General features: G+C 41.9%; 2 protein-coding genes across 9 annotated transcripts in view; one reads left to right on the top strand and one right to left on the bottom strand.

Annotated features, from left to right (window-relative positions):
• LOC133411144 (microtubule cross-linking factor 1) overlaps positions 1–10,392 on the top strand; it is a 40,638-nt gene extending 30,246 nt beyond the window's left edge. For 5 of the 8 annotated variants that reach the window (XM_061693081.1, XM_061693082.1, XM_061693083.1 and 2 more), the window contains 3 exons: positions 245–324; positions 1,319–2,753; positions 8,519–10,392. In XM_061693081.1, the coding sequence (XP_061549065.1) occupies positions 245–324; positions 1,319–2,753; positions 8,519–8,719 (1,716 nt within the window). In that variant the 3' untranslated portion in view covers positions 8,720–10,392. Of the gene's footprint in view, positions 1–244; positions 325–1,318; positions 4,193–4,976; positions 6,779–8,518 lie in introns of those variants that run through there. The other 3 variants (XM_061693086.1, XR_009769624.1, XM_061693085.1) reach the window with 3 other exon arrangements.
• Positions 10,393–14,338: 3,946 nt separating this feature from the next.
• Positions 14,339–25,461, bottom strand: zgc:66427 (uncharacterized protein LOC406256 homolog). Its single transcript, XM_061694833.1, has 5 exons — positions 24,681–25,461; positions 17,789–17,884; positions 17,611–17,716; positions 15,437–15,530; positions 14,339–14,725 (listed from the first exon to the last, which is right to left on the bottom strand). The coding sequence occupies exons 1-4, from the start codon at positions 25,210–25,212 to the stop codon at positions 15,473–15,475; spliced, it is 792 nt and encodes a 263-aa protein (XP_061550817.1). The 5' UTR covers positions 25,213–25,461; the 3' UTR covers positions 14,339–14,725; positions 15,437–15,472.
• Between the last annotated feature and the right edge of the window lie 55 nt (positions 25,462–25,516).

Here is a 25,516-nt window from a genome sequence, read left to right on the forward strand (position 1 = left end):
GCTTTGGACATTTTCCTCAGTGTTTGCTCAGTGACCTTAGGTGTGAATGTGTCCTGCGAATGGCCGGCAACCAAGTCCAAGGTGAGTCCGCCTTCCCCGCGACCCTGAACAGGATAAACGGTAGAAAACAAACACTCTAAATTGTATGTAGGTGTGAATGCTTGCGTGTCTCTATGCCTTGTGAGGAGGACAAACGGTCTAGAAAATGAGTGGATGCATAGTCATGGCACTTTTTGTCTTCTAGGCCCTCAATGTGATTTCCGAGAGAGAAGGCGCTGCGGAGTTGTACCATGATGAGGAGATGGGCGGCGGCAGTTTGCTTAGGTGAGCTTGCAGCTGCTGGTGCAAGATTCACATCAAAACAAGATGTGAGCCCTTGACAAGAAGACGACTTATCGTGCATTTCGATTCTGAGGTAATTTATCGGGGGCAAAAGAAGACCCTGCTCGGGCGATAGTACTTCCAGGGGTCCAGGAACCTTTGGGTCTGCAGTGACTAGAAACCTTTAGTTCCTGGAACTACAAGTGCCAAGAAGTAAAAGTGCACGTTGGGTGGAAATGCATCTTTGGAACAGCCGGCCGGAGGGCATCAGGACCGCAGAGACTGTTGATGCTTTTAACAGTAGGGTCAAGACCTACCTGTTTGGTTTAGCTTTTAACTGATTTCTTTATTATTTATTTCGACATTTATTCATTACTCACTTATTTATTCATTTATTTGTTTGTCTTATTTTATTGTATTTCCTATTATCCTTTCAAGTTTTTGTCCTGTCCTGTCCTACCTCTTTTTAAGTTCTACTCCAGTGTCTCCTGATAGGAGCCTCCACACTGGGAGGTGTGTTCGGTCTGCCCACGGAGATGTCATCCTGCAGTTTCCCCGGACCGTGGGGACTGGGGGGCTCTGCACAATGTGAAGAGCCCACCCCGTTCTACCCGGGTTGTGGTGGTCTCTGTGGCGGCGTCCTCTGCGGCTGCGGGCTGTGGCACCTCTTAGTGTGAATGACTCCCACAGGTTGTCTTTACTCACTTGGACGCTCAGTGCCTTGCCATATATATCTGCACCTTTAGTCAGAGTGTGCTGTGTGTGTTTGTTCATGCGGGCGTATATGTATGGGTGTGTTTGCATTTCTACGTGGGGATGGGTGGGGTGGCTTTTTGCATTTTTCTGGCTATTTCGATTGTCTGTTTGTATCCCTGTAAGTAAAGCACTGTGTATTCCATTTTTAATGTAGGAAGACTGCTATATAAATAAATTTGATTTGATTTGATCTTAAGTCCAGACACGTTGTTGAGCCATTTTGCTTGTGCATCCCATCCAGAGCCAAGTCGGTGTGCTCCATGAGCGATTTCCAGCGTCTGATGGACAGTTCACCGTTCCTCCCGGATAAGATGCGCCACGCTGAGCGAGGCCAAGATGACGTCACTCCGCCCCTTTCACCGGATGACCTCAAGTACATTGAGGAGTTCAACAACAAGGGCTGGGACTTCCCGTCATCCACCGCCGACGACCCGGGCTCCGCTCGAGAGGCGTGGGTTGACAAACCCTCAGAAACGAGGGGAGCGGACCCGGTCAGGGAGTCCCTCCAACCGCCCTCCTGGTTCCTAACCACCAGCGCCAGCCTGACCACCACCAGCACCCTGAACAGCCGGTCGGGCGTGGGAGCAGACGCCTATGGGGTCCACATCCTCCACAGCCCCACCAGATCTGTTCCAGAGCCAGAGTCTGACCTCCTTTACACAAAGGGGAGCAAGGCAAGAGGCGACGGGGAGGCAGATAGCGGGTCAGATGAGGTGTTCACTGGCGGAAGGTGGCCATGTGGCCTTCTAGAATCCGGGGGCTTAAGGACTTCTCCGAACCAGTCCCCCATTTGCCCCACTGTGGGTTACGCCTCCTCGCTGGAGCTCCAGCTCTCTCGGAACATGAGTGATGACATGAAGGAGGTGGCCATTTCTGTGAGGAAAGCCATCTGCTCCCCACCTGGGCCCGTGGTCCGGGACACAGCCTGCCAAACCAACGGCTTTACCACGCGAGGCACTCAGACCACGCAGACCATCAGCGTGGGTCTACAGACGGACCTGTTGAGGAACCTGACCAGCAGCCCCCACCGCTGCCTCACCCCGAAAGGGGGTGGCACCCCCGTCTCGTCCCCGTCGCGGAATACCAGGAAGGTCCAGTACTCGCCCGTCATCCAGAATAAGTTTGAGCGGCCTTGCTGCTCGCCGAAGTACGGCTCGCCCAAACTTCAGCGCAAGATGTCCTCGTCCAACAAGGCGGAGATACCCAACACCAGCCGCGCCGCCACCCCCACCACTCCTCAGAAAGGCAACAGCGAGTCGGCTTGGGCCCGCTCCACCACCACGCGGGACAGCCCAGTCCACACCACCATCAACGACGGCCTCTCCAGCCTCTTCAACATCATCGACCACACGCCAGTCGTCTACGACGCCATGCAGAAGTTCAACAAGTCCCCCAGCCACTGCCGCCCCGCAACCGCCACCGAGCCCAGCCCCGACCCCAGGAGCGCCAGGGGCCGCTCGCCCAGCCCCGTGCAGCTGATAGTGGAAACGGAGGGTGACCGGAACGCCGAGGTGGTGAGCATTCGGGAGGACCTGTCAGCGCCCCCGGGGCACACGCTGGCCGAGAACGCCGCCCGCATCCTCAACAAGAAGCTACAAGACGAGAGGAGGATGCAGGCAGGAGGAGTGGGAAGCAAGCTGGCCGACCCAGAGAGAGCACAGCCCGGATGCATGGAGGTAGATAGACTTAGTATGGATTCTTAATAATAAACAAATGGTTATAGCTTGAAATGATATATATATATATATATATATATATATATATATCTTGTAAACAATGTCAAATGTAAACAGGTAAGATTTGTCAAGTCAAATAGGTCAAGTCCCATGAATGCAAAGTCAAGTCCAGTCTTTCATGAATGTTAGCCAAACAAGTCCCCAAGTCATAAAATTGGGAAATTTGTTCCGATTCAAGTCAAGTCATGAAGAATAATCTTAAAGTTGCGGGCTTCGGGAGAAGGTTGGATGTGCTCGATGTTAATAGAGATGTCTCTCACCTTCCTGAGCAGTGCCTCATAGGCCACAACTATGACCTTACTTTTCTCTGATTTCAATTTGATTAGTTAGAGATCCTTACAGGGTTCTGGAGTTTTAGGAAACAATTGTCATGACTTGCACTGGGATTCGAGTCTCAATTGAATGGAAATGTTGGAATTTCTCTTGACCAAATGAATGTGTCGGCTCAGCCGAGATATGAAAGGGATCGTGCGAATAAATGAGCGTAACGATTCATCGTAATTCAGGATTAGCCGAAGATTATTTTGGTAAAGTTGCAGATAATCCTCTTAACAAGAATCAATCTTCACCAAAGCAAAAAAAAATACAATTAATTTAAAAAAGCTGTGGGGTAGTAATCGCGGACACTTCATCATTAGCGTTTTTAAGGCAAGTTAATCAGACTTTGCATTTAGACGTGTCAAGTATACTGTATGTAGTTCAAATGTGATAGCAAACGAAATCTCTTTGCGTTTGATGGCCCCTTGAAAATGGAAAAAAGTGGCCCTAAAATGGCCTCTTAAAACCAAAATAGCAAACTTTCTGCGTCTTTTCAGGCATGGCTTATTGACACTTTCTGTGCGTCTACTCATGATAGACTTGACGCATGATAGAATTAACACAATCATTGAAGGACCGGCTAATTAAATGACTTTTGTTGCTCGGATCAGCTCTTCTGAAGCTGCTATGAATGCTGAAGTATGTTGCAGAGAGGACATTAGCGAGGAGCCTAGCCATTATGTTTTGCTAAGTTGCTCAGACAATCGTCAGGGGAAAATTGTTAACGGTTTAGTACACGAGAGACAGGACAAGCGCCATGAGGAAAAAAAAATAAGAGATATAATTAAAAAAAAAAAAAAAAACTTGCATGCAATGATACAATACATATACAAGCTGATGTCTGCTCCAAGAAGAAGAGGACGAAGAAACCAACCGAACATTTCCTACATCCCGATGAGAAAACATCTTCCACAAACCTTTTTATGCTGCGTTCACACCGGATGCGAAGAGAACCTTCGCCTTGCGTTACTTGAGTTCTACCGTGGGAGTTCTGCATACACCAAACGTGAATTTGCTTCACTCGCACCACACGTACCGGACAAGAGGAGGGGCTTCCCCTGGTAGATACCGACACCATTTCTAATATTTCCGAATAGAGACGGTGTGTTGTGGCTAATGCTATTGCTAGCTTTGGTTAATAGTAAAGTACAGCCGACAGCTATAAACAAGTAACATAAATATACTGACCACCATACGCCAACTTCCTTGTTTACCATTCTCCAGGCCTGCTCTTTTTTTCTTTTTTTTTGTACGGTCCCGTTATTGGTAGCAAGAGTTATGAAAAGATTCTTTTATTCTCCATTGTTCTGCTTAACAACTCCAGCACGCTGTCTATATTTGCGACAGCGATCGGCTGTCGCAAATCAGCATCGCGTGAATTTGTGGCTCGAGTTGGAAAATGTAAACTCGAGCGAATCAACGAAGAAGCGCATTATTTTTGCATCTGCCGGACTCACTTCGTGTCAAACGTGTCATTCACGTCACCCGCCACGAATTTGCGCCTAATCGCACATTTGTGTTACCTTTATATCTCATCATGTCGCACGAATAGTTCAATTTTTGTCCGATGTGAACGCACCCTTTGGGTATTTCCGGCAGTGCGGTGTGTCTTTTACAACCTTTGTCCTTGAGACTCTCACTCAACAATTGGTTTTCTTATTGTGCTCTTTCTAACATGACTCTTTTACAGCGTAACGGTTCGCTCTCATCCAACATGGCGACCGGTCGTACTGTACCTCTGCCAGCTCTTCCTGTTATTTTTATCCCCAGGTCACCCTCTCGTCTTCCTCGACTTAACCTTTCCTGGTTTGTCTATCCCTCCCTCTCCTCACGTGTTTGCTCCAGAAGCACACTGTCATACTAACAACTCCATGGGGACCGTAAGTCTCCACGATGTAAGTTCCTCCTTCTCCGAGACACACGGACAATCACCCCTTCTCATCCCGTCATGGATCACCTGTCAGTCATTTGAACGCATGCTTCACAGGGCCACGGGCAGAACGATGGCAAAGGTTTTCGTGTACCATCAGTCCCCCTTTAAAGGATCATGCTGCTGTTGCGTCGGCATACGTCAGCAAAAGGTGTCTCTGGGTGTTCAAATTCATTCTAAACCATATATGATTTTTTTTTTTTTTTTTTTTTTGGGCGGGTGGCGGGGGGGGGGGGTGGTTGTAGACTGTAAAATGTACTAGAGTGGTACAATAATGCTATTTTTGCTCTCTCTGCGTGTGTTCCTACCATTTGTGTTTAAATTCTGTATGGCGTTTAAAGGTTTATGGGACTACCGCCATATCAATGCTAGTTTCGTTAGCCCGTCTGTTGTGTTTCCCATTATGCGTCAGCGTTAAAATAGCAGATGTTCGTCAAAGTGAAGTGGTAATCCAGTATATGCGCAATCTACTACCCCATTCGGTAAAACAGGTCTAAGCACTTCGTCCTGGTTTGGGTGAATGGCAAAGGAGACTGGGGGCCAGCACCCCCTTAACACTGTACCTTAAACACCCCCCCTGCGCCGCTAAAATTCATCTAGAACCGCCACTGGCCAGCTAGCGCTCGTAGCTAATTATTTTCCTCGCAATTCAAAACAAATAATAGGCCAAACTCGTATCTCGAAAATCTCATAAGGCAGGCAGGTCACTCTTAAGTTGCAGTACCACTGTATAGCCAATTATGATGCGATGTCATCATTTTCTGGGGTTACAACTTTTTTTTTTCTCCCCTTTCTTCTTGGGGAAAAAAAGAACTTTATTTTCACAAAATTACTACTTTTTCGCTTGGAAAAGGCAACTTGTTTTTCAATGTCTTTCCCACAAAACACTGTTTCCCTTTAAAAGGCCATTTTTTATTTTGAAAATATCAATTGTTTTTTCTTGAATAATATGATTCTGATTCTGAAATAGTATTTTTTCTTTCCAAAAAGATTTGTTACTTTGGCAGATACCATTTTATTGTGGAAAAAAAAAGAAAATGAATTTATTCTTGTAAAATGATGTATTTTGTTTTCTTGAAATATGGCTTTTAAACACCAAAAATAGGACTTTCGCAAAACCAAAGCAAATGTATTTATATAGCTAATTTCTTTCACAATGTAACACAATGTGCTTTACATGATTAAAAGCACTTAAAAAAAGAAAAAAAACAGCTTCTAAACATTGAAAATAAAGAGAAAAATAAAAATGCAATCAAAACAGCGTACAGTGCAGGAAAAATCATTTTAAAGTGGAAATGCTCTAAAAGGCATAAGAAAAAAGAAGGGTTTTTAACCTGGATCCAAAATATAGAACTTGTTTCATGAAAGAAATATGAGTCTTTTAAGAAAGATTTTCATTTATTTCGTAAAAGTATTTCTTCTTCTAAATACAACTTTATTGTTGTGCAATTGCTACTTTGTTTCTGGGAAAATATTACTTTTTTCACAAATATCACTTATGTCCTTGTAAAAATATTACTTTCTTCGAGAAATAATAGGACTTTATTCTCATTAATTATGCCTTTTTGAGAGAAATATGATTTGATGTGATTTTCTTGGGAAAACATATTACTATTTCTTGGCAAGTGGACTTTTTACTCTTGAAAAATGTCGCTTTTTTTTCTTATTACTTTTCTCTTTAAAAAAATTGTTTATCTGGATTCTTGTGAAAATATGACTTTATTTTCATAAGATTCCTCCCACCCCAAACAATTACTATAGAAAAAGAGCATTTTCCTTTAAAAATGATGTTTTGTTTTTTTTTTTCATTAAAATTTTGTACCTTAAAAAGAAAATCAGGGATCTGTATGAATTTTCCAGGTCATGTCATTGAGTTGTTGTACTGCTGTTTTGCCAGTGGAGCTCTTTAGCGCCCTCTGGAGTTCAACACGACACGCAGCCACAATTTTGCGTGATCAATTATGCGGTATGTTCCTTTAAAGCTTCATGTGACGAAAGCATTCCAAATGTACTTTGGAGTGTTTGTCACTATTTCATGACAGGTTGTGACGTCCTCCACTTGAGTTTGTTTTTAATTAACTTTGTCTTTATTTTATTCCCACATTTACACTCCCACTTCCTCTTCCAGTCCCATTCCTTAATGTGGCATTAACAAGACGACGGAGACCTTGGACAGTACACATCTTGTTGTTGCTTGTTTGTCATTTAACTGAACACTTAAGGTGGAAATGTCCACCTTGAGACAAACCGCTGGCCTTTCTTTAGAAGTACAGTCCAAATATGATTCAAATAGTCTATTTATGGACAAAATATGCTTTAAAGGTGTTTTAAGGTGGATTTCTTTTCTCCTTTGTGGTTCATGTTTGTGTTTTTTACTCACTGTCGTTGCATGATCTGTGCTGTGTGATGGGAAGCACACCACGACCACCACCACCTTTACTTTGCGACTACAGATAAACCTCTTTTGTGTCTTGTTACCAGTGTCTATCTTAAATTGAAATGATGCTTTAAATTTTATTTTAAATATATATATATATATATATAGTTGTTTTTTTTAAATCATGGAAATATATTATTTCTTAAAATATTTGCTTTTTTCTTGAAAACACGCTTTATTAAAAAACGACTGAAAAAAATACTTAGGTTTTATTGAAATGAGGAAAAAAAAAGAACGTTTTCTTTTTTTTCAAAAATATTTTTAAAAAGTACTTTTACATCTTTTTTCTTAAGACTGAAAAAAATACTTTTGAAAAAGATAGGTTTTATTGAAAAAACAGGTATTTTCCCTGAATTAGAAAAAAATGATATAATAAATAAATAAATAAAATTATTTAAAAAAGACTGTTGTTTCTTGAAAAACAAAATCTTGAAAATATTTTTTGTTTATAATTTTCCCCTGAAAAATAGTCATAAGATTGACTTCTTTTAAAGTCAAAAGTAAAGACTCAAAAAACAAACAAAAAAAACATTCTCATTATTAAACGTCAGTTTACTTGGGGGGTAAAATATATTTTGTCATTAAATATTACTTTTCATCTTCTTACTTTTCAAGTACTTTTTTTGTGGAAAAGAATTGGAGCTTTACTTGAAAAAACATTACATTTTGTTTTTAGAAAAAAAATATCCCAAAATATAGACTTGAAAGAAAAAAAGTTATTTTGTAAAAATACAGTATTTCCTGAAAAGTGTGATGATAACCACAGAACAGAAAATGTAATTTCCTTTGACGTAGCTGACAAGTACAATGAGTCAACAACGATATTTATAAGACAATGTTGTATGGCATTTCATAATGCTTGAAATGTGCCAGTTAATACGTTTTAGGAAGGCCACAGTTGGACTTTGGGACATTTCCATAATTTGGATTCAAGAGGTTGCGGTGTGTAGTGATGGCCCGATGGCACGACCAATTAGTAGCAAGTGGGTCTCGTCCTTTCATCGCGTTTGTCATCGACAGGACCTGCCCCGTTCTCCCGTGGCTCCGCCCTTGGACTCCCGTTTCCTGCGCCCGGCCCGCCCGGCCAATCGGCGTCCCCCATCGCGCTGGGCCAACCTCTCGCCGCCCGCCTGCTCCGCGTCCGGGAGGGGGTTCACCTTCCCGTCTCCGGGACGGCGCACGAGCGGCCCGGAAGGCGTGACGCTCGTCCTCTACCTCTGACGTCGTCCCCTCATTCATTCCCCCAAATAAGACTGAGACGCTCATTGGTCACCTGAGAAACACCAGCTGACCCCTCAGGGGAACAACAACAACAACACAACTTCTTGAAATGTACTGTAATCATCAAGAACAAAAGAATAGAACTCATCACACATTTCCATAAAAGGTGCCTCTTCACACCTGAGTTCGTCTTTTGTCCATATGTGTGCGTGCTTTTTGTTTGTTTTATATGTTTTACTTGAATGATATATTACGGCCGCCGCAATTCATACGATGGAGTGTTTGGGCCACACTAAAAAGACAAAACTAATTGTACGATGAGATGAAAGTCAAAATATTACTTGTCAGTTGCATTTTTTTTCAAGAAAAAAGGTATACTCTTGAAAAATATGAATTCTTGGAAAAATCTAAATGCATTTTGTCTTGTTTTTCACCAAAAAAACATTTTCTCCAAAAATATCTTTTTCTCATATTGTTTTCTTCATTTTTCTTTTACTTTTATTCTGGAAATGTTTTTAATAAATTTTTGTTGAAGCCTATAACTTATTCTCTTCAATTTCTAGACTTTTTCCTTGAAAAAGGTTTACTTTTCCCCAAACAAATTTACGTTTCATTTTCATGAGATTACTTTTTCTAGAAAATATTTCATTCAAAGTATGACTTCCTTTTTTCTAAAATCTGATTTCCTGAAAAAAAATCAACTTTTCTTGACCCCCCCCTCCCCCCCACACACACACATATAAATGAAAAACTAAACTAAAAAAATATTTTTTGTAAGGTTACCTATTGTAAAGAAAAAATGTTTAAAGCCTGTTTCACAAAATGAATAACGTACGTCATTCTCACCAAAAATCACTGTCACTCAAAGATTCATTTTATGATTGATTCCTTTTTACTTTTTCTTGAAAAGTATGATTTAGTTTCTCAAAATTTCATACTTTTTCTTCAAACGTTTGCCCCCCACCCCAGAAAAAAAATTTTGATTCTGTAAAAAAAAAAAAAAAAAAATTCCCAGAAAAAAGGTTTGAGAATATTTTTTCTTGAAAATCAAGTATGTTTTTAAAATGTGCATTTTTCATCCCCCAAATGTTTCTGCAAAATTACTTGCAGTATCATTTTGTTTTCAATTGTTTTGGTTTCTTTTGCGTGTGGCCCTACTAGTTGCTGGCAGGGAGCAACAACTCCAAGTAAATTTGCATCTGCGGTGCTTGTTCACAGTGCTTTTGAGTTCCTCACTGGTCTTCTGTGTACGCGTTCACCTTTTGATTTTTCACTCGAACGTTTTACTGCGTCAATTCCAAATGTTTGAATTGTGAACAGAACTTCTGCTTCGGTGGTGCGAAGCGGAGACACATGATGTCATCCCTCCTGACGCTAACGTTGTCATTTGTGTATTTTCTTTATTTTTAATATAAAACACGTGTGAAGAGAATGAGGAATTATGAATCTCTGCCCGGCAGTTATCGGTCCAATATTTGCATGACACTAGCACTTTAGTGCACGTACAAGATGAGCGCTCGTCACTGTTACACTGAAGTGTTTCTCGTTTTTTGTGTTTTTCTATAGTGTGGACCACTGCACCTTGTCAATGTGTCTTTGTATACTTGTTGTACGTCCGAGCAGAATGTGTTCGATTTAAAAAAAAAAAAAAAAAAAAAGAAAGAATGTTTTAGCTGAGAATCTTAAAAGTGAAAACAATCTATACTCTCATGTACATAGTCTATTAAATGTCATTAAACATGAATGTGTATTTACAACAGCACCGCCTCACATTGTCTTTCCTTACAAATGCTGTGTAATTACAGCTCCCAACACCAGACACACAGGGTGAATAACAACAACAAGATTGTGTCATCCGGGAAGCTAAATCCTCTTTACACGTCACGCAGCATCAGGGTCACATGCACACACACACAAGATTAGGGTTAGAGTAAAGACAGGGTCTGGGTTAGCATGGGTTACAGGTTAGGGTTATGGTAGGGTTCAATTGGTTTTATAGGTTCGGGTTAAGAGAAAACAAAAAAAAAAAAGGAAAAAAAGATATTTCTTTCAGAAAGAAATGAAACATTTTCAAGAATTTTTGTTTTAAGAAGTGGGGGGAAAAAAACAAAAACAAAACAGTATTCATGGGAAAATAACTTTCTTGGGAAAAATACAACTTTTTTTTCAAAAATAGGACTTCGAGAAATATTACCGTACATTTTTTTCCTAAGAAAAAAAAAAAACGTTTTATTTTTTCATTTTATAAAAAAATGAAAAAATATTTTTCATTTTTTAATGAAAAATACCCACACCCCCCAAAAAAACAAACAAAAACAAAAAACAACTTACTCACCATGCTACTGTAATTTTAATGTTGGTCATTTTGATGGTACTTGGAGAGTCAAGTACTTTTTCAGGCAGAAGTTTTAGATCCAAAGTAGTAGAGTTTCAGGTAGAGGTTAAATAGATAATAAAGTTATGGGAGGATTGAAGATTGGAGTGAAGGTTATATAAATTTTACAGGTTAAGGTGTGCAGTTGGCAAAAACAACGGCGTTGCTGAAAATCAAGCAGCAGCCGTCAAAATATTCATGCGAGTTTGCCCCTTTGCAATCTTATGTTACCACCATAAATTATTCAGGCAGCACAGTTGCATGCTGGGAGCTGCCAATGCCGCTCTTCATCGCATCCGCACAGAGAGGAGCCCACCGCTGCTGTTCAATTATTTAGCAGAGCGAGACCCCCACCCCGCCCCCCGCCGATGCATGCACACAGACATGATGCCGCTGTAGCCATAAAGGACGCGACCTTCATCGTATCAAGGTCACACTCTTGATGCATCACCACAATCCTTCCAGATAAGACTTGAATGATTCACAGCAAAGCTAAATCTTCAAGCAGTTTTTACGTGACAAAACTTTTTTTTTACGTTGACTAAAATACAACTTTATACTGTAAAGGTACAACTTTTTTTTTTTTTTTTTTTTTTTAAGAACAAACCTTTTCTCAGAATGATGTGGTGTGCCCCCCTCAGAAAATCTGACACTTTCTCCCACTGAGGGAAGGGGGGAAAAAAAACAAAAAGAGAGGTAAAGATAAAAAAAAAAAAAACATTTATTCCCTTTGAATAACCTGGATTAAGAAAAATGTGGGTGGGGGGGAAACCTACAAACTGGGTACATTTCACTCAAAATATGACATGTACCTGTAGAAGTAAAACATTTTTTTCTAAATTTGTTTTGTTCCCTCTGAGAAATCTGACTTTTATAAAAAAAAAAATTAAAAAAAGACTTCTCTGGGAAAACCTACCTTTGTTTCTTAAAAATAAAAAACAAATAGAAATTATTACTTCCACTGAAAAATATACAATAATTGGCTTAACGAAATTAATTGCGAAAGCAATTTTGAAACAAAGTGCTTTACACCTACATCTCAATAAATTAGAATAGTGTCACTTAAAAGCTTAATTAATTAGGTACTTCAATTCAAAAAGTAAAACTCAGATGCACTACACACACAGCAAAATATAATTTTTTTTTTTTTTTTTTTTTTAAAAACGTGTGCAAATAATTTTGATGACTGTCGCTTACAACAAACAAAAACCCCAAATTCACTCTCTAGAAACTAGATTATGTAACAAACAAGAAATAACAGAAATTATTTGAATGTAGAAATTCGGAAGAAATTAGCCTATTTTGGAAAAGTAGTTTCCCATGTGTTTAATGACTCTATATAAAAAGGTATGCATACGGAAATAAACTCCTTTTTTTACCATATTCTAACTTTTATTTTATAGATGTACCGACATGTGGCAATTGAACATAAAACATATTCAATAACAAACTTAAAACATACTTCTTTAAAAACAAACTCCAGCAGTGCCTCCTGTCTTTCAGGAGGCACTGCTGAAAGACTTTAAAATATTTATATTAAAAAAAAAAAAAAAAAAAAGACATGTAAATGCAACACAGGATACGAGCTCTCTTCTTCACACATTTATTGTAAAAAATACATATAAAAACAATTTGAGACATACAAAAGATTGGAGCATTAGAAACAGTATATCCAACAAAGACCAGCCGTTTCCTTTTGTTTTTGTAATTGCATTACATATTTACAATTCAATAAATAAAATGACACCTCTGCTGTATTTGTTTTTATTCCCCCCCTCCCCCCTCCCTTTCCAGATTGTCCGTCCGTTATATGATGGATGAAAGCTGTGGCGTCTGACAGGGACGCACGCGGGGGAACAGATCTGGGGTGGGGTCTATTTATACAAAATCCCATCCCTGGTTGAGGACACACAGGCACTCGCGCGCGCGTGCGCACACACACGCACACAGACACACACACACACACACACACACACACAGAGAGCTTTGCGAGTTAGCATTGGTAAAAATTTGAGGTATTGCACCAAGCGGCTTGAGAGGGAATTAAATGAGGGCTGTCCGCCCACTTTATTGAACACACACACACACACACACACACACACACACGCACGCACCTCAAGAGTACACGTCATAAATTATCACCACAACAAACGTAACACCGAATGAGCATCTACACACACACACACAACAATTTGGCATTATTCTTATTTCTTCTTCTTTTTAAACATGCACAGGGCTGCCCCCTAGTGGCAGGACGAGTTGTAGCACCTCAGCAGGGACAGGAAAATGGAAAGCCGCTTGAGCATTTATTCCATATTCATGTACTAGTACGTTCTTTGTCCTCACTAGTAAGTCATATAGCGCACTAGTAGAATGACTGGTTCAAATAAATGCTCAAACAACTTTATGAAAAGCCATTCGGGCATTTATTCATATTTAATCCTGCTGCGTACTTGTAGGCCAAAAAAGGCGAAAGTAGTGGGGGGGGGGGGGGGGGGGGGGGGGGAACGTTACTAGTAAAAGTATTTCTACTAGTGTTGTCTAGTCATTCTACTAATGTGCTGAACTGTCTTACTAGTGTGGCGCATACTAGTACATGGACATTTGGATATGGAATAAATGCTCAAACAGCTTTATGGCAAGATGTTTCAGCATTTATTTGTAATGCGGTCTAGTAAGCCAAAATTGGCACTATTCGTGGGGAAAAACAGAGCCTACTAGTACGTGGACTTAAGCTGGATATCAAGAGGATTGAATAAATGCTCCAACGGCTTTCCAAACCAAATGGGGATGATTGGGGGGGGAGAAAAAATAAAAATACTTCCTACATCAGTCGTTTTTAATTCTTTGATTTCTGACGGCTTCTAAAGTGCCCCCCCCCCCCAAAAAAAACGGCGAACAAGCAAAGGCAGCACACACACACACACACGAAGGCTTGAAAAGAAAGTCATACGTCAAGCTATATAATCACGGTCGTTATGATATCATACTTTAAAATACCATAATTACAAAAAGGTAGCGCCGTCCCTTTAAGGCTGAAACGGCGAAAAAAAGAGTGGATTCCAGAGATCCGGGGGTGGGGGGTTGGGGTCGGGAAGATGATGATGGGCTTCAAAAAGCAGTACCGTTGCCACATGTAACATGATGTAACAAAACCAACAAAGAATTGCAGGTAATTCACAATAAACACTCACTCGGCATCATCTCCAGTCCAACGCTCGAAAGCAAACTGAATGAGGAAAGAAAAAAAAAAAAAAGCCTCGAGGGACAAAAAAAGTGCTCAAATGGGTGCAAACACCAGCGCGGAACAGCGCACTAACCAACTAACCCCTCTTAAAAATGTTAACACTTAAACAGCCGGTGACGAAGAAACCCGACCCCGCCTCCATCAAAGCGCCGGCTACACAGGAGGCGACCGTCCCGCCTCCTTACGGGGCGATTACGTCATCAGACGCCCAGCAAGCGAGGAGTTAAAACCAAAAAGTAGCCACCGTCGTCCTTTTCGGTTGTTTGGAATTCGACAGTTTGTGGTGAAATGGTCCGGACCAATAGGAGGAGGTCCACGCCGCGGGGAGCTTCCTTATGGATTGACGGACATCTTCCATAAGGAGAAAGTGTTGGCATGTGGTCTCCTGTGAGGAGCCAAGAAGAAGAAAAACAAAAACGAGAAGGAGAAAAGTGGCGAGGTGAGGCTGACAGGAAAACACGACATCGGCAAGTAGGACAGAGCCGTACCTTGACTTTGTTTTTCCTCATGGAAACGCCATTAATCTGCCCCAGTCCCCCCCACCCTCCAAAACACAGCAATTTGTGGGGCTATGCAATTTTATTAAAGTCAAATAGAACTCGACAGTGAACCCCGACATTCACGGTTGGGCATTTGCAAATTGACCGTTTTTTCCCCGTACCTATTCTCAGAATTCACCAATTTGCTGTTCCATCTGGTGGCAACTTGGTGCCACAGAACTGTTGAAGTGAGTTGAGGAACTTCATTAAGACAAACAGTTGCCCTATGACACCATCTTGTGGCATCTATTAACTCCTCAAATTAAAAGATGTTTGCAAATGTCTTATTTTGATGAAACAAAGATCTGCTTTATTCTAAAAAAAATAAATGTAATTATTAATATTTACAGTTTCATTAACTGAATAATTATAACTACTTACTGTTGAGAGGCTTAAAGCCCGAGGATTTGGACAATTTGAAGTTAAACAAGGTCTCTCGACCATTCACCGATTATCAAAAATGGGTATCGATGAATTTGCTAATAGATTAATCGTCACAAATCTCCTCGGAAGTCAAGGTACCGTCGTAAACCATCGACAAAAATCATTGAGCCTACCTGAGTCGTCGCGGGGGAAGTCATGTGACCTGGGAGTCAGTCCGAGGGGTGCTCGGGGCAGCAGGGCTTCACCTTGGCCCACGCGTCGATGCAGCTGCGGCCACACGGGAGCTCGTCAAGGCGGGTTAGCGCGTTTGCTCGCAGCGATTCCATTCAAGCTACGCCGTTCGTTGGACTACATTTCACCCAGCGACGAAATGACTCATTTGCGGCGCAAGGACAAACGATATCACATTTGAAACTAAACGGAGGGCCGTACGAGTATTGCACGGTCAGCTCAGTAGAACACATTCGTGGACGTGCAGATCATTATCTTCTCGCTTCATTCCTATCAATGGACTTCTTTTCCACAGCAAGCGAAAGTGTGAGCGTGACAGAGACTGAGTGTGAAGTTGTCAGTCAGTAAGCGTGACCGAGCGAGAGAGCGTGTTATTAGCATCGTGACAAGATTTGCCCAAAACGGCCGCCTGTCAAAATACTGAGTCTCGTTGGAACGGCCACTTCAACCTGACTAAATCGTGATACAGTCTATAGAAAATCGGGTCAAAAAACGCCTTCAAATTAGGTTCAAACAGTAAAACTTGATTATTTCCCAAAATATCTCCTCGACCGTCTCATTTCCACACGAGCGAGGGTCTTAGTGGCCGAGTGTGTGCATGTGTGAGACGCCGTGAGGTGGCGACAGAAATGAAGAGTGGCCTGAGTGAGAACGGGCGCGAGCGCCAGGGAGTGACAGACTGAAAATGAGCGACAGAATTTGAGTGATGGCGAGCGATTTACAGCGAGCCAGAGTGACAAAGTGAGTTAAGCGAGACCGAAAACGGGACAGAGATTGATAGTGAGTGACGATGAGAATTTGAGAAAGAAAGTGATAGACAGTCTGTGTACATTTGAGTGACTGGAATTGAAACTTGTGAGACAGCGATAGAGAGAGCCATGGCCAGGTTCCAAACGCCAGCGGTCTGCTGGGTGTATCTGCATTTCGTCTGTATTTCAGCGTGAGGAGCCAAAAAGGGACCACACCTCTCAACATGTGCTTTCTCAAAGAAGGAACTTAACAAGACTTGCGTGGAAACATCGCATCTGCACGCAACTGATGTCAGACCCGTGACGTAACCACGCCTGATGTGCACATGTGCGTTGCCTAACCACGTAAACATTTCCTGTGCTCCAATGACAGGTGGCCTACTAAAAGCTCACCAAGTCCAGATAAAAACAAAGCTAACACTTTTACAATCTGCCAAAAAATTGTTTGCAAACATCTAGCTGAAACGGAACCCTTCAAACATTATTATTATTTTTTTTTAGTTTGTTGTATTAAAAAATAAAAAAATAAAAAAAATAAAAAAATAAAAATAAAAAAGAAACGACACTAGCCAACTAACTCAAAATGGACTCCACATGCCTCACACTTTCAAGGCAGTTAAAAAGACAAAGTGATTCTTCCGAGCCGATCAGTAAAGAAAAAGAAAATAAGTTTGAATTAAATATGGGGGAATTTATACTGGTCAATTTTGAACAGTTACTAAAGTAAAAATTTGTTTTTTTAAATTCATGACCTCAGAAAAAATGGTTTTGTATATTTTATTGGTAATCTTAAAAATAAAATGTAAAAACACTAATTCTATAGTCTATTGGTTTTAAAATAAAAACGTAAAACAATTTTCGATTACATGTTTTTTAATAAATATTTTTCACAATTATTTTCTCATTTTGTTTGTTTAGTTTGAGTTGAATTCAATTGAACATTTCACGCTTTATGGGTCACTCACTGAAAATGTTGGAATTCCAAAGTAAATTTTTTTTTAATGTAAAATATTTTAAAATATTAAATTTTTTAAATAAATATTTTTGACAATTGTTTGTACATTTTACTTTTAGATTCCTGAATTTCAAACAATTTCAACGAACGAGCCATAAAGCATACAGCATGTTCTAATGAATGAAACCACACCTGACTGTCAATCGTACAAGTCAGCATTATAATTGTATTGGCTCTCATTAGATTGTACCGAACGAAACGTCTAGTGGGTGTTGTATTTTGAAGCGGGGCAACCTTGACTTACTTTAACAGAGCAGCAACATATCTGATTACCTCGGCGGTCTTAGCTAAGGCGCCATGCGTGCGCGCGTGTGATATCGATTATAGTTACAAGTCAAGTGCAGGTCATTACCTCTTGTGGTAGACGCAGAGGCACGCCAGCCTGGCAATGGTCTCGCCCTGCACCAGATCCTCCAGACAGATGGAGCACTCGCCGCTGTCTTTGCTCAGCACATCCGCTGGACACACACACACATTGTCATCAATGATTCTTATTGGCGAGGGGATTTAGGAAGCACACGCAGACTTACTGTTGTAGGGAAGCGGCGGCGACGTGAGGCAGCTCAACAGGTGATCCTCGATGCGACCTCCCGGGAATAGCTTGGAGCAGAAAGGACAGCGGATATCTGCACACATACGTAGACACATGATGGATGTGGTGCGTTTTGTGAGTCACGGTAGTTGCCAATAGCCCCTTACACGCTGACTGTAAAAGGACTTTTTCCACACATTGTTTTTCAGAATTAAACAGCAACGACACGGAACGGCAGAGACAACGTTGACATGGCATTTTACTTCCTTTGGAGGTCGCATCAGAGCCGTAACAGAGTACATATACCCGATAATGCCATTATGGCTCTCAATTCTGATGAAAGTATGTTTTATTTTTTTTTATTAAATATTCTTCAAAAACAGCAAACACAAATTTTCCTTGAAGATGGCATGAGTTTCACTCAAAAAACGTTTTAGAGTAGCAACTCGTCATGACTGGCATACTCTTTCAACTGCATGTTTTTCCTAACAGTCTTGCCACACATCTCACTCAAAATGTAGCCTGTATCACAAGGTAGTTCAGTTATGTGGGGTGTGAAAACTAAACAAAAGCAGTACATACAGCAGATAAGAGACAAAGAAGAACATACAAGTAGGAATATGGATGCCATGTTACCTCTGTGGGTTAACTACAAAATAAAGTTAGTACAAATAAATACAGGACTGCTTCTTGAGAATAGCAAAGTTCTAAAATAAAACTGTCAAAGGACAACTTCTTTTCATTAGATGTGCAGCACTTCACGAGGCTTCGTAACAGAGGTCCGCAACAGAGATTAAGAAACTTGCTGCTTGCTGGACGGTTTGTTGCTGCTACTCGTGGGCTGGCGGAGCATAGTTCCTCCATTTTGCAGAGCAGAATTTGGAGTCAGCTTAAAATAAAAATAAGGAATCTTTCTTGACCTTGAAGTATCAGTGGCATAGTATCGGCACATTTCTTCGAGTCCGAGACTCGGAGTACAGACGTACAGTATCAGCACTGATACTAGTAAACGGTACATCAATAGTTGCAGCATTACTTAACCTTCACTGCGTTCTTTGTAAAAGGCAAAGATATGCAAGATCTTTGTTTCATATCTTCTAGACCTTTTATCTTTGAGGTGAAGGATTTCAAGTTCCATGTTTTGTCAACGATAACTCCACTGCTTTGACTATTTTTTTTGCCCTATCATTTCAGTATCAGATGTAATTTATGCAAATATACAGTGCTGTGAAAAACTATTGGCCTTGTTTTCAAATTAAAATATTTTTGCATGGTTTCCACACTTTGAAGAGGCTCTAAGCAGAAATCCGTGTTTTGTTTCTAAATACATTAAAATGTTTTTGAAGTGCTGACAACATGCAAAGCCATAACAATATAGTGCACTTGGCAAATAAAGATGATTCTGATTCTGAATTGTTGAGCTATAGCTTAAACATCTTTCTCACCGTTTGAATTTTCCTGATGATGTGGGCGGGACTAAAACACAGCCCCCGGGCCGTGTACCTTCTAGCGCAAGTTCCCTCGCCCACTATATAAGTACAAAGTGACGTCATTTGGTTTGGCTCTGCTGCTCAGTTGTGAGTTAGCTGTGCTTAGCTTCCATACCAAGGCCCATTTAACACTCCAGCGTGCAGTTTGCAAGCCAACGATGGCTACACCGTGAAAATGCGTCTTCGCTGGATGCCCCTATTTACAGAACAGCTTGGCAAGGTTTTTTTAAGATCACAAAAAAATGAGGAAATAATTTTAAAAAAAGAAATGCATTGTCTTTTTAAAGCCACATGCAAATGGCGAGTTGAACATCAACAACACCAGCCAACTCTGCAATGCGCATTTTACGACGGATAGTTTTGTAAACTTTCAGAGACTACATGGCTTCGTGGGTAACTTGATACTAGTGAATTAGGCAGTGCCGACTGTCTAACTACCTGGGCTTCCTCCTACCGTCCCCGCTTTTGTCAGGTGCCGTGTTCGTCAGTGACATTGTGTCACCAACAAAGAGGTTAAGTTGACGCCACCGAACGTGATTTTACAACGTATAAGCTATGACCTTCTCAGTATGTTTGATTCTTTTTGGCACATCCATTCAACACGTCAGCAGCGTCTGAGAGCTGAGTGGTGGCCCTTATTAGTTTTGAAACCTTTTTTTTTTTTTTTTTTTTTTTTTAAACATACAATTAGTTGCAGTTTTTTTTAATTCACTCAAATTGGAAAGGCTTGTTAACATTACTCTTCTCTGTGGTGTGTCGAATTTACAGTACATTTTCTGAGCCCGTTTAGTGCCACTTTAATGTTTAAGATGATCAAACAAGGAGGGAAATTACTTTTCCCACACAGAGCCAGGTAACTTTTCTTACCCCCCTTAAATTAAATCATTTTAAAACAGCATTTTAAGGTCACTTAGGTTATATTTCTCTGATATTTACATTTGTTTGATGATCTTAAAGTGTGGAAACTCTGCAAAAATATAAGCATTCGAAAAGGGGGCCAATACTTTTTCACAGCACTGTCGTATCCAAGTCGGAATTCTGGTAGTGTGACAACACCCTTCTGTTAGGACTCAGATGCGTAACATTTTGCAGGATCTCTGCAGCAAAGGCGAGATGTTGCTTCGGTGTTTGGTAATCCCAGAGAGGCGGGAGAAGGGTGCGACGTTAAACACCCCACACTCGCTCTGCCTGCCCAGTTGCGTCAAAAGCAAATGTCGTTGATGGAGAACTATTTTATTTCATTCGTCACACCAGGTGCAATATCATCTGATTGCAAGGCTTTGTAAAAGCATAAACAGTTGTGGAAATATCCTGACTTTCTGCTACAAATCTGATGCCAATTTTTTTGCGAGAGCACAGCCTTGGGATGTAAAGGAGGCCAGACGTTGCCTGTGTGTAGGGGAATGCCAGAAAGGCAGGGTGTGAAGTTTAACACCAGACACTCACTTTCCCTTTTAGCGCCGTCAGGAAACTATTTTACATGTAGTCCAGACGCTGACGTCTTCTAATAATCTGATTTCAGGATGCTGTATCGCTGTGTGAAAGCGCAGGTTCTTCCCTGGGTTACATGTGAAAGGTAAAAATCTCAATGCCAGACAGCTGCAACGACTAATCGAATACCTCAATTAAAAAAAAGGTTGAAGAAAAATGCCTCGAAGCCTCAAAGGGATCATTTTTCCACTGAACTGCACTCAGTTTGACACCCCTGCTTTGGATGACTCTCTGGCTTAGCCATGTAAGAAAAATACAATAAAAACACCAGCTCCACTCTACACGGTTATAAAGTACTTCCAACACACACCGCTTTTCTGCGGCATTTTACAAGACAGTGCATCGCGTGAACAACGTAATAACCGCACGACAACGAATGAATAATGAAATTCTTTGCCAACACTTGTCAATTTAATATTATCGATTAGTTGTCGCAGCCCTAGTACCAATGTTAGTTTATTTAACATAGCCTGCCATTCCTAGTTAATAGCGTATTGTAATACCCCCGCAAGTGGTCAATGATAGAAACAGTCTACACTTTCAATCCCTTGTTTGAACAAACCGTATGAAAACAACATTCATACACGAGCAGCCGATGGCCACAACTCATGCAGTCACCCAACACGCAAACTGGCTGACGGATTAGCCAGTTAACAGCCAGCCAACTCTGCACTTTCATTCGCTGACACCAGCGTCACTCACCAGGCCCCACCTTTTAACGCCATTACACATTCAGTCAGATAGATGCTACTGTAGAATGTGAGGATGGCCAACCCAAAGGCACAAATATGCCTGCCCCTCACTCACATGTATGATATTGTACTTAATAATGGAAAATCATTTTGTATCCGATTACTCAATTGGATAATCAGTAGAACACTAGATTCTAAAAATATTTGATAGTTGGAGCCCGAGCCAAATTATCGGTTATAATTGTGATGTGGCTATTTTGCAGGCTCTTTGTGTGAAAGAGGATCGCTTGAGTTTTTTTTTTTAATTTTTTTTTTTAAACGGCAAGTTCCGCCGTTATGTGCACGACGCAGATGGTCCAAAGCGTTCCCTCCAGACCTACATTCTCCCACGCCAGCATTTCCTCCTGACCCCATTTCCCCTTCACATTGGCTGGAGGGCCTGCCCAGGAAAAGACCAAACACCCGATGGTGATTCGTCCCGTCTAGTGCCACCACCTGGCTCTGCTGTAAGTGAAAGCTGGCTTTCTTCGAAGACACACGTCAACCGCATTCTCTTTCAGTTTCCAGGCCTCCGATGTGACAACTGTCCTCACGGCCCTGAGACATGATGGGAGGGTGGTCCTGCATGTCATTCCATTCCTTACGCCAGAAGCTCAGTTTACACAATACGGCCTCAGATGACTCCCCTCATCATAAATGCACGAGATGATCTGCAGAAGAATGCAAGTTCCTCAAATCTGTTTCAGTTTTACACATTGTTGGACAACAGTCTTACTGCTTGACTGTGACAAATGTATTTTATTTTCCCAAAAACTAAAACGATAATATTGTTGTTTTTTATGCCTCTGAAATTATGGAAAGTACGACCCACCCTCAAACTGCAAGACTGTGGTTGGTTCGCTGAAGACGAGCCCTTCACCTGTCAATCAAATATATGTTGACGTTCGCTGTAATCAACGGCGGTTATGAGTTTAACTTCCGGTTTTAAGGACTGATCCTGGCCCGCCTCTTCCGGTGTGTTGAGCTCTACGGCAAATTATTATTTACGATTCACTCAAAGGCACACATTTCGCCAAACAAGTTGAATTGTATTATTAAAGGGGTATTCATCGACGTCAATACTTGAGTTCAATATGGACTCATCAACTAATGCATAGCTAGCATAGATAAAGTTAGCTCACTACAGCCCACTCATTCTTTGGTCAAAACTACAAGCGAGACAATCATTGACATTTTACCATCTTCTTTAAGCAAAGCAAACTACATCGACATAAAATTATCTTCTTATTTCCTTTCGTGGTGATTTCAAGTAGCAAGCCGTTTTTTTTTTTTTTTTATATATCTGTGAGGCCGGCCACTTGATTAGGGACAGCGAGCAAGACGGCAGCCAGAAGTGCTTTTTTCCCCACATTGAACATTCTTTGTGGAAGCCTAACAAATATAAATGCTGAGGAATCCATCCATCCATTTTCTGAGCCGCTTCTACATGCTGCACATGGAGAAAGCTGTGGAATATTGGCTGGAGCAAATATCGTCAAGACGGTACTGGTCCACCGGCGTTCCATCAGCCCACGAACAGCTAATGACACAGCCATCCAACTCTACTGGCTCACCACAACAATTTATCAAGTCCGGAAAAACTAACGTGTTCATTTTATTTATCGAACAATAAGTACAAGTAACATAGTAATTATCGTGACAGGCCTAGCCACAATGAGTCATTTTAGTGTGCATGATGATTCTTGAGCTGTTTTATACCTTTACAGTTTCAAAATCCCCCAGGACCCTTCAAAAACTGACAGGTGCCTGTTTCTGTGCAAAATGTGGTGGAAACATGGCCAGTTCTCGGGACGGTTTCAAACTCCCCTGTGAACACCAGCTCCACTGTCTCATATAAATATGTACACAGAATTTTTTTTTCATGTTTCTGCTAGACTTTACACCGATCTGATCGGCCTGATCGGTATCGGCAGATAATTAGCATTTTAGGCCGATCGGCTTTAATGTCATAATTCGCCGATCCGATCAACGACGTCATTGATAGGCTCCGCAAAAGACATTTACTCCACGTTGCCGTCGTGTAGAGTATATTTGAATCCAAAAGCTGTTTTATTTTTAGCCTTGTCGCGTGTCTTTTGACGTAGTACTGTAAATATCTGACAGCCAATAAAGTTATGATAAAAAAACATGTCAGCGGTGTGGGACAGGCAACACGTCTGAGACAGACAACACAAATTTGGTCTTTCACGATTGCACTATGTCAGACTACTGCAATAAAACCTTGTATTCCGATACCACTGCATCTTTTACGATCACTGGGCTTTACCTTGGCAACTCAAACGCGTCCGGGTACACTCGTTACCAGGGCAACAACAATGAATCGCATCGTGTGTATTATAAGAACAAAAAGGGGGAAAACGTGTGCTGGTGGTCACTGGTGCTTGGGAGAGGACTTTAATTCAAGGCTTGCTTGAGGCATGTTCACATACTTTTGATATGATACGCTTCGCAAGCAGGCAACAAAACGTAATGTAGCCTAACAAGCTAGTGCTTGCACTAACAGTTGTACCGGGGTTCTGTCAAATCATGCTCTATAGTTTCGGTATGTGTGTTAAGTAATTAAATTACAGTAAGTTAGCACCCATTATTTCTGTCATGTTGTAATGTTGGCTTGACCTGACTGATTAGAATACATGACCTGGCAAGATATTTTTGAAGATACTCAGTATACAGTACACAAGTATAATACAGTAAATGAACAAGTCAATTAAATAGACACATTGCTCCATCTTGCGATCGGAGTGGTGATCGGTTATCGTTTTTTGTTTTTTTTCTAACTCGCTGATCGGCCCCGAAAATCCAGATCGCGTAAAGCCTAGTTTCTGCACGAACCTGTGAAACGTGATGAAAAAACACAGACAGTTCTCATGAATGTTTTGAGCTCCTTCTTAAACACTGTCCCATAAAAAATACATTTATGGCATTTACAGTTTCAGTTTAAAGACTTCAACAATTTTCCTTCACTTAACACACTGGTAAGTCTAAAATCAATCAAAGGTCCACACTAATGTGATGAAAGTGGCGTCGACTAGGTACTATTCTTAAAACCGATGCGAACTGTCAATCAAATCAGTCGTGACGTCAGCGTCGTATTTATATTTATTTGAGTTAAACAGGACATTGGAATGTTGAGTGGTCACGTCTCGTCTCGACTTACTGCCATGGCGGTTGTTGACGCGGTACAGGCCGATCCAAGCCTCAGACACCGGCCGCTGGTGAGTGCCCCGGACCCTGGCCGACCTGGCGCCGACGCTGCGGCCCCCGTTGTGCCGATTTCCGGGCAGCCGCTCGGAGAAAGTGCGGTGGGGCGTGCGGCCCGTTTCCTCCCCGGGCTGGTGTTCGGCGTTGGCTGGAGCCTCCGGGCTCGTGCTGCCGTCCTCCTCCGCCTTGCCCTCGCTGTGGTTGTCGTCCGCCGGGGACGCCTGGTTCATGCTTGCCGGGATGCCGTGGTGGTCGGCCGGGCTTCCGTCGGCGCTCGCGCCATGCTGCCCTAGGTCAGAGTCGCTCCCCTCCTCCGAACGGCTCCGGTTTACTTCGGTGTCCTCGAAACTGCCCGAGAAGTCCACCATGAGGCTCGTGGGCCTGGCGCAGCGGGGTCGCCGGTACGAATCCCGCTTGGCAGTGCCATCCTTCCCGAGAGTGGACGACACCACCGGGTCTTCCTGGAGGCGACTCGCTCTCGTGCCCATCGCTAATGGAGCTTGGCTAGCCGAGCTATGGAACGTTTGCAACACGCCGACAACGACGTCGACTCGACCCTTTCTACCGCGGCGGACTCGACTGGAAAACGACAACCGCCAGCAGCTGCCTGGCAACAGATGTCGAGGAGCGACTTAAGCTGGACTCGCGTTTCTTGTCCTGGCCTTAGTTTGCCCTTCCAGTCCACATTTTCCTTTCTTTTATGACGTAGTGGTTCTCGTTGCTGCAGCGGAAATAGAGCGCCCTCGTTTCCTGCTTTGAACTGTCTCCAAACTGTTACGGTAACGCCACCCT

Source organism: Phycodurus eques, chromosome 13 (genome assembly GCF_024500275.1).
Source record: "Phycodurus eques isolate BA_2022a chromosome 13, UOR_Pequ_1.1, whole genome shotgun sequence".
NCBI classification, from domain to species: Eukaryota; Metazoa; Chordata; class Actinopteri; order Syngnathiformes; family Syngnathidae; genus Phycodurus; species Phycodurus eques.